General features: G+C 40.3%; 1 protein-coding gene across 18 annotated transcripts in view; it reads right to left on the bottom strand.

Moving 5' to 3' along the window:
- Positions 1–13,092, bottom strand: part of msi2b (musashi RNA-binding protein 2b) — a 332,893-nt gene that overhangs the window by 63,157 nt on the left and 256,644 nt on the right. For all 18 annotated transcript variants that reach the window (XM_055196799.2, XM_055196805.2, XM_055196803.2 and 15 more), the window contains 2 exons: positions 10,926–11,040; positions 2,767–2,841 (listed from right to left, as the gene is read on the bottom strand). In XM_055196799.2, the coding sequence (XP_055052774.1) occupies positions 2,767–2,841; positions 10,926–11,040 (190 nt within the window). The remainder of the gene's footprint in view (positions 1–2,766; positions 2,842–10,925; positions 11,041–13,092) is intronic.

Below are 13,092 nucleotides of genomic sequence, written 5' to 3' on the forward strand. Positions count from 1 at the left end.
TTACAAGAAAAGCCAGGGGATTATACGAAAAGAAAAAAGTCTCCTTTTTTCGCACTAGAGCTGCAGTTTAACTCGAGCGGTTTGTCTATGAGTCATATGCCAGCAAGACCTTCAGCTCTGTGTCCGGGGTCAATATCGCTAAAAATATGCATTCGATACACTCGATTGCTTTTCACAGCTACCGTTATGAGTCTTTTGCCATGGGTGGACCTGTACGTGTTTATTCATTTGCTTATTTTTAGCATCAGGTAGGAGTGAGCGTTTAGCCACCACACATATTTTTCCGAGGTAACTCGGAAGCTGTGTTGCCAGGTTTAGGACGTTTGATAGCATGGCATTGGGCTAAGACTACTCGAGTCAATTTATAATGATTTAATCCTCCTAACCAGTTGGCTATACCTCAAGCAGCTGCTAAATATTCTGTCTGCACTCAACGGCTAGTTTGGGATGCCTGTGAGGATTTTAGAGGTTTATTTGTGCATTGGCATCAAAGGGGAAGACAACTAAGCATTCTTGATGTAACAAACAGCCACCCTTACGCTTAACAGCCATGTCGACATAAGAATTTCATAGTTTGAAGATGCAGATGAGACCCTCCGAGCAAAAAAAAAAAAAAAACGATGCATTAAATACAAACGTCATTTCTTTGGAAATTCTGATTGGCTGAAGATGAAGGTACCATCACACACCAAACATTATAGCGCTTTAGAAATTGCAAACATATTGTGCTTTGTTTTAAAGTTCGAAAACAAAGACCAATAAATAGTTTTCAGAAAAAGAAAATAGCAAAAACTGAATACGAAATATGTCTTGTTTAAACGCAAACACCTCCACTTATTCAGGTCCTTTAGCTACTAACTTAAACATTTAAAACCAGCATAGAGTTTGCTGGGCTTAGCTGGTGCTCCAGTTAGGACAAACTGGTATCTAGGCTGGTTTTAAATTTATTTACTTGTTAACTAATTAGTCTGAAAGAGCAAGTAACTAATAATGTACACCAGCTTGACCAGGCTTTGACTGGATTAGGGGCGGTTCACATTTCGCGTCTAATGCTGCGTTTACACCAACCGCGGTAGAGGCGTGAAGCGCGAGTGATTTCAATGTTAACTAAATGTGACGAGCGTCTGGAGGTCCCGCAGCGCGGAAGAGGCGTTTGGCGCGTGTCAGAAGACGCGTTTCCGCCTCATTCGGGTGTCTAGCTCGCGCGAAAGGTGCAAATTGAGTGTTGTGTGCGGTACGCGCAAATGGTGCTAACTGTGCATTTTGCGGTTCACGCGAATTTGCGGCTGAAGCCCGAGTTGAAAAATGTGAACTTTGACGGAATTTCGCGCCGCGTTAACCAATCAGGAGCCTGCTTGCTGCTGTGGTGGCAGCCCCGCCCAGAGTCACTCATTCAACCAACGCTTGATATTGTCCGTAAGCAGTCACCCGGAGCTATACGACACAAGTTCTTATTTCTACAGAGGAGACTGAAATAAAAAGGACCTCGCTTGGAAGAGTGTCGGTGAGGACATTGGGCAACCTGGCAAGTTGTAATACACATTTCACTTTTGAGTCACGTGATGTTTATCGACCTGCGCCGTTTGTTTTCCCCCTATAGTAAGGTGACCAAATACAAACCAGTAACTCTCTTGATAAATGCACAATCAACACAAGTCATCTTGCAAACAGACAACCGCATAACACTTGCCCCTCCCACAAGAAGCGGATTTTGCCTCTGACGCGCGTCAAATGCTTGCTTTTTCCGCGCATCTACTCCACTCTACACGTGCGAATGCATTCAAACTGTTCAAGCGGCAAACTAAGCGCGGTAGACGTGATTTTGATGCCTGAAACGCGGTTGGTGTAAACTCAGCATTAATCCACATGAAAATCGCGACCGTCGGTTGGCTCTTGTCACATGACCTGCGGTGCTCTTGCGGCATTCTAGAAAGTTGAAACACGCCTGGAAAAAACAAGCGTGTCACACCGCGTGCGCGCCGTGACCATGTAGCTTCCAACATTTGTAATAACGCACTTGAGTATGCAAAAGATGCGAAATGTGAATCGCCCCTTAGGCTGGTTTATAGTACTTTTCTAACACTGGCAAGGTTAAAAAAAATAATAGTATCTGAAATACACATGTAAGAAAGTAGATTAATTTGCATTTTCAACCAGTACCAGCTACAAAATGTTAAATTAAGTACATCCAGTAGAGCTAGATAAATCAGTGACCGTTACATTATAATAAGATATACTTGTCACGTCGTGATTCTGGGCCAATCGGTTATCAAAGGCTAGTTCTGAGAACTGAGCCATGAAATAAAAGTGCGGCTTGGTTGCGTCACAATTTTTCAGACAAAAAAGTCGGGATGCCCTCAAGCCCTGCTGAGTCAAGATTTCGCCATGATTTGCTGAATTGTATTATATGTATTATATGTGTAAAGGAAGAGAAAATGAGATGCCTCTGGGCGCTTTTGTAGCTCACATGCTTTTTAAGAGCATCTAATATGGCTGTGTTATCTGTACAGCTACAATGATAGGGATGAAGGGACACAGCAGGCGGCCAAGCCAGGCAGAATCTGTGTTTGTATTTTAAGATGTATACTGTTTGAGTATGTGAATGTGTATTTAAGCATAAAGCACAGTTTTTCAGCATGCAGTGTATGGCAGGGAGAAAAGGGGTGTGCTTTGGTGTTTGTGAGTTTGCCGGTCAGCGGGGAGGCCATTACCAAACAGCAGTGGGACATGAGAGTGCCACACAGAGCTTAACAAGATGGAACTTACCAGGGAATTGGTAGCTGTAGCTCGGAGCGAAACCGGTGTATCCGCGGCCATACGTTGCTACAATGTTTGGATAACCTGGGGGGAGAGAAGAAAATCCAGAGTTGTGATAAACCGCTCAGACCGCCCGGAGCTTCACTTTAACGCCAATAAATCAGGATGCCACTCACAAACACAAGACACAAGACAAATAGGAGCTAAGAAGTTGCACAAAACTAGTGGTGTACTGCAAATATTGGAGGACACACCTACGAACTTAAGTATAAGATGAGCCCTGCCCACAAATAGTGATAGTCATGGACAAACAATCTCATTGGTGATGCAATCATATGGGTCTAATACACCAAGGGACAGTTATCCCAGAGGGGGTTAAGGGCCGGGTATACTTTTTTAGGTTTATTATAGCTTTCAAATTATACTTTACCGTGGCTGCGGTTCGAACAGGAATTAAACACTATGGTGACGAAAATGCTATATTATATTAATATAGATTTGGGTGCACCTACGTCACCTACAAAAGTTTGGGTACCAAGTTTTGTTTTGGTACTGTCCTATTACTTACTACTATACAGACTGTGTAAATGTACATACTGTATGTACCGCCTATGCCGAACTTGCTCTAGATAGGCTAATTTACCAAAATATAATCACCCCTAGCAAATAAAATGTCCCATACAGCAGTCCACAAACCTCAAGAAATCATTTGGTACATTTATACCACAAACACGCCCCTCCCTGTGAGGCTGCTATGTAACAGATTAGCCAGCGATTCTCCGTTCGGAGTGATGAACAGCATAAACATCACACGACACAATCTCGCTTCATTCCCTGGGGCTCATCCCTCTTTCCCCCGGTTGAGGGAACGGACATGTCTGCCACTGTCATCTCTCTCTCCCTCCCTCTTTTTTTCTCACCTCTCCGCTGTCATTGATCGATAACCCTTCTTTTATAGCTTGCGCTAATCGATCATGAAGGACACGACAGCGCGAGACAATGGCAGGCTGATAGTTGTGGCAGGACATCACGGATTAAAGTCCCTCAGCGCCGCATAGCCTTGGCCTCCCGCGCGCTAATACCGTCTGAGGCTCGCCGACAACACGGCACAAATATGATTGAGCGATTGCAGAAGTCATTCGAAAGTGGAGCGCAACAATGAAAAAGTGCGGGAATTTACTCGCAATCTGTTTTTTCCGCCTCTTGTCGTCTTTGCTGAGGCAGAACTTTTTAATGATGGAGCTCGGCCGAGCGAGCTGGCTTCCCCTTGACTATTTTATTATCCGAGATACATCTTCGGATGTTTGGGAGCGTGGCGAAAACAAGCAATCAGCTGCGTTTACTATACTGCCTCCGCTGGAACGTGCTGTTAAGAAAAAACAGGATGCGACCCAAAACACATGCTCTTGTTGTCTCGCTGCCAGTATTGAGAAACGGACCACCGCGTGTCCCTCTTTACCAAGCTATAGCCCAAAGACCCATTGTTCTTATTCTGTCACAATAGCTTATTACAGTGTAAGCCTAGACACTAATTATCTGGCTAGCTTTCAAATAGAAAAACGTGTAGGTGTCAGCCATATTGTGAAGGCGCATGCCTCAGGGATCACGCAACGCTAATCACGTGAGAACAATATACAGAGCCTTCACCAACAAGCATGGTATTATATATAAAGTCTGTTATTCGCCATGGTTTAGAGATGAGATCTCTGCAGTCTCTCACCAGCCCAGTTTATTCTCTTCTAAACAGTTTCAGAGCACCTGAAGCATCTTGGTAATAGTTATTGGCCGCACACAGCGCGAGCTTGCACCAACTGATTGCTACTGGCTTATCCTTGGCTCTCAGCCACAAATGTGTGTTGGTGTTGAGGAGAATAAATATACTCCACCTCAAGTTAGGCTAGACATAACTCGGATCAATGCAGTTTGACATTGCAGAGGCAGACTGGTGGGAAGTAGTCTATGTGAAGATATTGATCCTGTCAAAGTTTCTTTGGTAAGGGTCAACACCGTAGTAGAGGCTTAAAAGAAATAACTTGCTTTTATGAAGTTTTGTGTCTTTATCGACTGTTTCTGAGAGGGGGCTTTTGTGCCGTTTGCGGTAAATGCTATGTAAAGCGCAGAGCTTGAAATCAAAGACTGATCCGGAGGAGAATAAAAGTCAGAGGGAATGAGTAGTGGAAAAAGGTTTGGATAAAAATATTAAACAGCACGTATTTTCCAATTCCGGGGTTTATACATCCTTTGATGTGTGTGTGAAGTGGGTGTTAGTACATATTAACGATATGCAAAGGTACAGATCCCAAAGTAAACAATGATGTGAGTTATCTAAAATCTCTTTTCTTTGACTGCAATTCAAACATGGATCATAGGCAACAGTTTAATTCCTGGCCCTGCATGGCAAAAAATGACTTTCTTACATGGTATTCTTGTCTTGTTTTCAGTACAAATACCTAAAAATTTGAAAATCAGGATGCATTTTCTTGATGAGCAAAATGACCTAAGAAAATAAGTCTAGTTTTTAGACCAAAAATATTAAATTTAAGTGATTTTGAGTGAAAAACTAGCCAGACAATCTGCCAATGGGGTAAGCAAATTTTTTCTTACATTTTTCTTGAATTTAGTGTTTAAGAAAAAAATTCAAGATTTTTTGCTAACCCCATTGCCAGATTTTTTGCTTGTTTTATGCACAAAATCACTTAAATTTGATATTTTTGGTCTAAAAACTAGACTTATTGGGTCGTTTTACTCATCAAGAAAAAGCATCTTAATTTAAGAATTTTTAGATATTTTTACTGAAAACAAGACAATGTGGGCCTGCACTGCAAAAATTGACTTTTTTAACTAGTATTTTTGTCTTGTTTTCAGTACAAATACCTAAAAATTCGAAAATCAGGATGCATTTTCTTGATAAGCAAAATGACCTAACAAAATAAATCTAGTTTTTAGACCAAAATTTAAGTGAAATTGTACTAAAACAAGCAAAAAATATGTCAATGGGGTAAGAAAAAAATATTTTTTTTCTTAAACACCTAATTCAAGAAAAAATATCTCGCCCCATTGGCAGATATTTTTGCTTTTTTCAAGCACAAATTCACTTAAATTGTATATTTTTGTCTAAAAACTAGATTTATTTCTTAGTTCATGCTTATCAAGAAAATGCATCTTGATTTAAGAATTTTGAGATATTTCTACTAAAAACATGACAAAAATACTATAAGAAAGTCATTTGCAGTGTGTTGACATGGACACAACGGTCATTATCATTAATCTGCCTGCTTTGGACTCGTAAGTAAGCCTGTAAGTAGTCTTTGACTGTTTCTCAATATGCGTTCTTCAGTGATCTTTTATCTTTGTGTTCTCGCTCTACGTCATCATTAACCGTCAAAGTTCAATTCCAATTCTCAAGAACAGAGGAGGCATGACAATACCCGGATGTGTTCTTGATATCGAGGATAAATTGAGTGCAGACTTGTGCGCTGAAATCCATTTACGCCCCAGAAATCATTGCGGTAAATCAATGGTGAAGGTCAGGTGACCAACAGAAAGATCGCACACATCTAATTCTCACAAGTGCGTTCTGTGTTCGTTCTTCCGAAATCGCCTGGCAAGACCGATCTCCATGAGAACGCAAGTCCGTTCTTTGCGTTCTTGGAATTGAGAAACAGCTTATGTTTTCATATTTAAAGACTTCACTACTGACTAAACCACACTGCAAAAAATGATTTTCAACAAAAAATATCTTAGTATTTTTGTCTTATTTTCACTAAAAATATCTAAAAATTCTTAAATGAAGATGCTTTTTCTTGATGAGCAAAACGACCCAAGAAAATACTAGAGTCTATTTTTTAGAACAAAATGTCAAATTTAAGTGATTTTGTGCATAAAACAAGCAAAAAAAATCTGATAATGAGGTAAGCAAAAAATCTTGAACATTTTTATTAAACACTAAATTCAATTGGCAGATTATGCACAAAATCACTTAAATTTGATATTTTTGGTCTAAAAACTAGACTTATTTTCTTGAGTCGTTTTGTTCATCAAGAAAAAGCATCTTAATTTAAGAATTTTTAGATATTTTTACTGAAAACAAGACAAAAATACTAAGAATTTTTTTTCTTGAAAATCATTTTTTGCAGTGCATGACTTAAACATGTGTTTGTGCAGTGCAGAGTAGCGCTTGTTGTTGGTCGTTTCTACGATCACAAATGCAGACATGGTTTTATTTTAAGGTAGTAAAGACCATAATAACTCTCGTCAGTATTGCATTGGTAGCTAATCTTCTAAACATGGTAAAAAGCGTCACATTTCCGGATAACGTCAGAGGTATTCAGGCCAATCACAAAGTACTGGTTAGCTGGCCAATCGGAGGACACAGTGCTTTTCAAAACGATGAGCTTGTACAAAATCAATGCGTTTCAGGGAGGCAGGGCATAAAGGAGCAACAATAATGTATGGTATGTGGATAATAATGTGTTTTTTGAGCCAAAAACCACGTGAATACATTGTATTACACCAAATAACATTGTTCTTAGCAATGTAATAGGGGCTCTTTAAGTATATAGTATACAGATGACAAAATTTCTTTTCTTGAGCTCACCCTCAAAGCTTATATTATTAGCTCTGCAGATGTCGTTCGCAATAGGGCGGCCATCTTCAACTTTGCTCTTTTAGAGAGTCTTGTGTTTACCAAACCTTAATATCTGGGATTTTCTGCCGCTCAGGAGACCACGGCAGCTCTGTGTACTCTACTCTTAAGAAGGAGCAAATGCCAGACGCCCAGACTAAATATACATGACATGGGCTTTTCCTGTGACATTTAGAGAGATTACTTTAAATGTAGAGGGATGGGGTTCTGTTTACAGTAGGGGATTAACATAGTGGTCAGGCCACCACCTATGAGAACCAAATGTAGGAGCTGTGGAGACGGAGGAACTCTGAGAGAAATGATAGCTCTACATTTCTGCTGATGTCACAGCAATGTGTGTGTATATATATATATATATGACAAAATATATGCACGGCATACAACCAGCACCAAACAGCCGTGGTTTTGCCACCCCAAAGAGACATGGCAACGCTGCATGTTGGATTCACAGTCCTCAGTGGGAGATGTGTGCAAGATACCCGAGGCTGGCGAGAAGACTCATTAAGCCGTGCCGTCACCACGGCAGGCACCTTTCGTCTCCCTGCAATGCAGTAAATAAGGACTGTCACTTAATCTGGCCTAGTGGCGACGGCCTCGCCCTCTTATTTGCGTTATTAATATGCATGCTAATGTGCCCATTTTATGGCTCAACAGTTTCGCTTCACTGTAAAATCAATTATCCATCTGGTAAAGCTGCACTTTGCGTTGGCTGAGATGTGTATTAATTTTTGCAAACATACATGAGGCCCAGCACAATAAAGATAAATAGCTCGATTAGGTGTGGTAAACACCGTTGCTCAGAGCGGGGCCCTAATGAGATTTTGGGCACATAAGGAATCGCGGTTCCTTAAATAATGAGCCTTGTTGATTTTTGTATGCAAATTACCAAAAGGAATGTTTCGCTGTCCTGCTTTCCAATTTCATTTAGATAAGACAGTGTTGCGATCGAATGAGCGCAACCACCTTAACCTGCGTTCTCTGTTGACGTTGTCTCCTCCGCGCAACTCGCTCCATCTTTCTCGCTCTTAGGTTAGTTCAACACTGATCTGCTTTAAGCCCAAATAAGCGCATGACACCCACGTGCGGTGTAATTTCATCAACCTTAACTTGAGTCAACTTGAGCTGACATTAGGCTGTTGTTGGCACATTTCAGACACCACAAGCTGAATGATATCATAGAGTACTAAGATGATAGGGGGCTTCAGAATTTGCCAAAAGATCTCGATGTAAACGCTGTACATTACGGTCAAAAGTTCAGGGTCACTGAAATATTTCTCATCTTAAAACTTAAAGAAAAAACATTATTAAAGGGTTACTTCATGTTAAAATGAAAATTCCCACAGAAAGCAATGAAACTGAAACTGTCAAATGTTAAAATAGTCTGTGTGCCTCAACCCTAATTTTATGAAGTGAAGGGAATACTTTTTGTTTGAAAAAAAGAACTTCATTAAACTATTTCTTCTCTTCATATCAATCATGAGAATTAATTGACGTATGCACTGTGAACGGCAGCATTGTATATGCGCAGTCACGACCACACTATGCGCATGAGCCAGCGAATTTTACCATGAACTAACCCTTTTTTGGGCCATTTTTTGCCTTTATTGATAGACAGTAGTTTGCGAGACGACAGGAAAGTAGAGGGTGGAGAGAGGGGTATGGGATCGGCAAAGGACCTCGAAATGGGATTCGAACTCGGGTCGCCGGAAGTGCGTTTGCAACTTATGCCGGAGCGCTGCCCACTACACCATCGGCTCCGACAAACTAACCCTTTAACATTTTATAAAACATTATATTATTATTATTATTATTATTATTGATATTACTATTTTTAATATAATTGCAACATTTTGCTGTCATATAATTGCACAGGCTGACATTGCGATTGCGATGCGATTAATTGTGCAGCACTATTATTATTATTATTATTATTATTGATATTACTATTTTTAATATTAAAAACAATATTATAAATATTAACAATTAAAATAACAATTATTATTATTATTATTATTATTATTATTATTAATGATATTAATATTATTTATGTTATTATTATTATTATTATTATACATTTATGAAATAGACAATATAAATATTTATGTTAAATATTTAAGCATAAGAAATATCTGTTGTTCATATTAAATATCAAAAATTATGTTTAAATGTTCACAATGATAACTATTGCACAAAAAGAAAAGCTGTACATTAATATCTCTTATCACAAAACTAAATATTATTAAAAAAATATATATATTTAGTATTTCAGCATGAATTGTACAATAATACAGAATAAATGACCCAAAACTTTTGACCGGAAGCTTGCAGGTAAATCCCTAGGTGGTACATGCACGCAAACATGCACTCCAAATAACTAACTTGCTTTACAAACACAAAAAATTGCCTCAATTCAGGTCAGCTTTATGAAATCATAGGTTCATTACTCAGCATTACTTAAATTTTCCTCTTCATTTAGCACTATAATGTGGTGCCTTGCTCTGGTGAGGGTAGGTTAGGGATTTGGTGGGGCTGAATGCTGAATATCAATAGCATATTTCACGCGGGCCCAGCGAGGATACTTCATCAAGTCAAATTACAGGCAGGACGACCTCTCCTGCAGCTTCACCCATTAGCTGCCATTCGCATTCTGCACCAGGCGTCAAACGATTTATTTGCTTCAGTTACTTTCAGCAGACGATCAATCTCGCAGTAATTATCTCTTGTCACTGGAGCCGGGTGGGGGTGAAAATTGAGGAGAACGAAAGTTTGGGGTGGGGGGGTTATTCTTGTCTGAATCTACGTTTCCTGTCCTCTTGGCACATGTCAAATCTACACAAAAACGTCAAGACGAGATTTGTTGGTTTCGGGATGGCGGCTCCGGCGTTTGATGGGTTCCGTTTTTCGTGATGGTGTGCTCACGAGTCGAAACTCCCAGCAGAAATGTAGAGAAGTTTCAACTGGCACGGCAGTCGTAGTCGCCAGCAGAGCGTGGCAGCGTTAACGTGAACGCAGTGCCAGCATTGGTGCATCGTTCCCGGTGCAATCTCCATGGATCGCTTTCAATGGGCTGTTGCCTCTCCCTGTCTGCTTGTTTCGACATTATGATGTGGCATTTTGTTCTCAAAGTTTACAGTTATGCACTTGTTCTACGCCATCAAGCTCAGCAGGGATGCTTGAAATGTGCACATCCTGAAACGACCGTTTGTCTCGGAGGTCACCACGTTCGCTGTCCATCCCATTGGATAGTTTTATAACTCATTTCTTTCTGACAGTGTAGCCTCTCCAAACACTATGCAAATTTCATACATAAATTAAGTGGTATTTTCTGCATCTGTGGTTGAAAAATATAAAAAATGTCCCCATGTAGGATCCCCAGTGAATCTCAGCCATGTACACCACTGGTTGTGAAAGCAACTTCATTGATAGATGCACATATTACACATTAGCATTAAAAATGCATTCAGATCAATGATCGAATTATAATATTGGACAATATTAATGTACGCATCGAGATGACACTTACTCAGCATGCCCATTCCCAGCATGAAGGCGTCCATGGTGTAGGGCAGACCTCTGGCTCTACCCCGCGTCCCTGGAGGAAACATCACTTCCTTCGGCTGGGCCTTCTTACATTCTACCTGTAGATGTAACACAGAACAATACATGAAGTAATCCATCTAAAACAAATACCGCTTATTGCACCAAGGGGCTGTCGACTTACTACAAATGCCCAGAGGAAATAAGAAAGATGCTCGTATCTTACATTGCAGACATATATGACACAAACAGCCCATAAGGACAATACATCAGTCAATGCCAAAATAAATAAAATATAACAAACATTCAGTCCTGTTAGTGAAATCAAAGTATTTGAGCATCTCAGCTGGTAATGCACTGCTTTGTTTGTCGCTGCCACTTTTCAAGAGTGCTTTTGATGTTTGCATGTTTGCCAAGGCATGCCGTGCACTGTCTTCGGGGGAAAGTTGTTTTTGATTTCGCCGTTTTTACTGAGTGATGTTCCCGTAATTCCCCACTGTCTTGCCACTCTAATCTGGTCCTCATCATTGAACTATTTCTACCCCTCGATCACAGCCCCCCACCCCGGTCCCCAACCAGCTCCCTGCAGACTTCCACTGATAATTTTCCTGCTGTGCTGACTGACATTTCAACCTCCTCCACAATGCATGGTTAAGAGTCTGCTCATGACAGAACACACAAAGTGGGCGTCAAGAGTGACAGACCGACCACAAACACGGCATCAAAATTTAAAGCACTGGAATGAAGGATCCGTGGGTTTGCATAGTGACATAGTAAGAAATAACCCCCAACACTGTGTATTGTGTAAACAAAAGCTCGTTCACCTGTGGGATGCAACTGGGCTTTTATAAAGCAATGATGACCAGGAAGAAGATCAGTGCAGCATCCTTTCAGTGTTGACATACTGATTGCTGGTGCATGTATACACTCCATCACGCATACAATGCGTAGGGTAAGTATAGTATAGTGGGAACTGCACTTAGATGGCTGAATGGAATAACGTGAAGGGACTTTAAAAGGATAGTTCACCCAAAAATGAAAATAATGTCATTAATGACCCATCCTCATCTTCGTAACACAGTTTAAGATGTTTTATATTTAGTCCGAGAGCTTGTTGACCCTTCATTGAAAATCTACGTATGGTATACTGTCCATGTCCAGGAAGGTAATAAAAACATCATCACAAGTAGTCCATGTGACATCAGTGGGTCAGTTAGAATGTGTTGAAGCATCGAAAATACATTTTGGTCCAAAAATAACAACTTTATTCAGCATTCTCTCCTCTTCCGCATCTGTTGTGAAGCGCATGCGTGAGACTAAAGTCACGTGACTGCAGTGACGTGGATGATGTGTTTTTTTTTCCAACTTACTTACAGCGTGCATCTCCCTCAGACTGTAAACGAAGCCTGGGCGCACAAAAAACAAAACAAAACAGCTGGGGCGCACCAGATAACACATCAACCGCGTCGTAAGTCATCCTCGTCACTGCAGTCACGTGACTTTAGTCTCGCGCATGAGCTTCACAACAGACGCGGAAGAGAAGACAATGCTGAATAAAGTCGTAATTTTTGTTATTTTTGGACCAAAATGTATTTTCGATGCTTTAACACATTTTAACTGACCCACTGATGTCACATGGACTACTTTTATGATGTTTTTATTACCTTTCTGGACATGGACAGTATACCGTACATAGATTTTTTAATGAAGCGTCAACAAGCTCTCTGACTAAATATAAAACATCTTAAACTGTGTTACAAAGATGAACGGAGGTCTTACGAGTTTGGAACGACATGAGGGTGAGTCATTAATGACATTATTTTCATTTTTGGGTGAACTATCCCTTTAAGGACTATGAGCGCATCTGATATAGCATAACAGACAATCTGTGCTGACTGAGTCAACCTGCACTATGGTTTACATCATAGGCCTCATTTACATTGCATGATTGAAGTGACTCAATTCCGAATTTTTCCCTAATGTGGCAAAGATCGGACATGACCCATAAACTTTTAGGCAGGAAAAAAGCGCATCGATTCCGATATTCACCGATTGGTTTCAGGCCTCATTCATACTTGGAAATAAATCGGATATATACATTCGCATCGGCAATGTAAGTGGACAGTTCGAATATTCCGATGTCAAGACGTATT

Source organism: Misgurnus anguillicaudatus, chromosome 24, assembly GCF_027580225.2.
Source record: "Misgurnus anguillicaudatus chromosome 24, ASM2758022v2, whole genome shotgun sequence".
NCBI classification, from domain to species: Eukaryota; Metazoa; Chordata; class Actinopteri; order Cypriniformes; family Cobitidae; genus Misgurnus; species Misgurnus anguillicaudatus.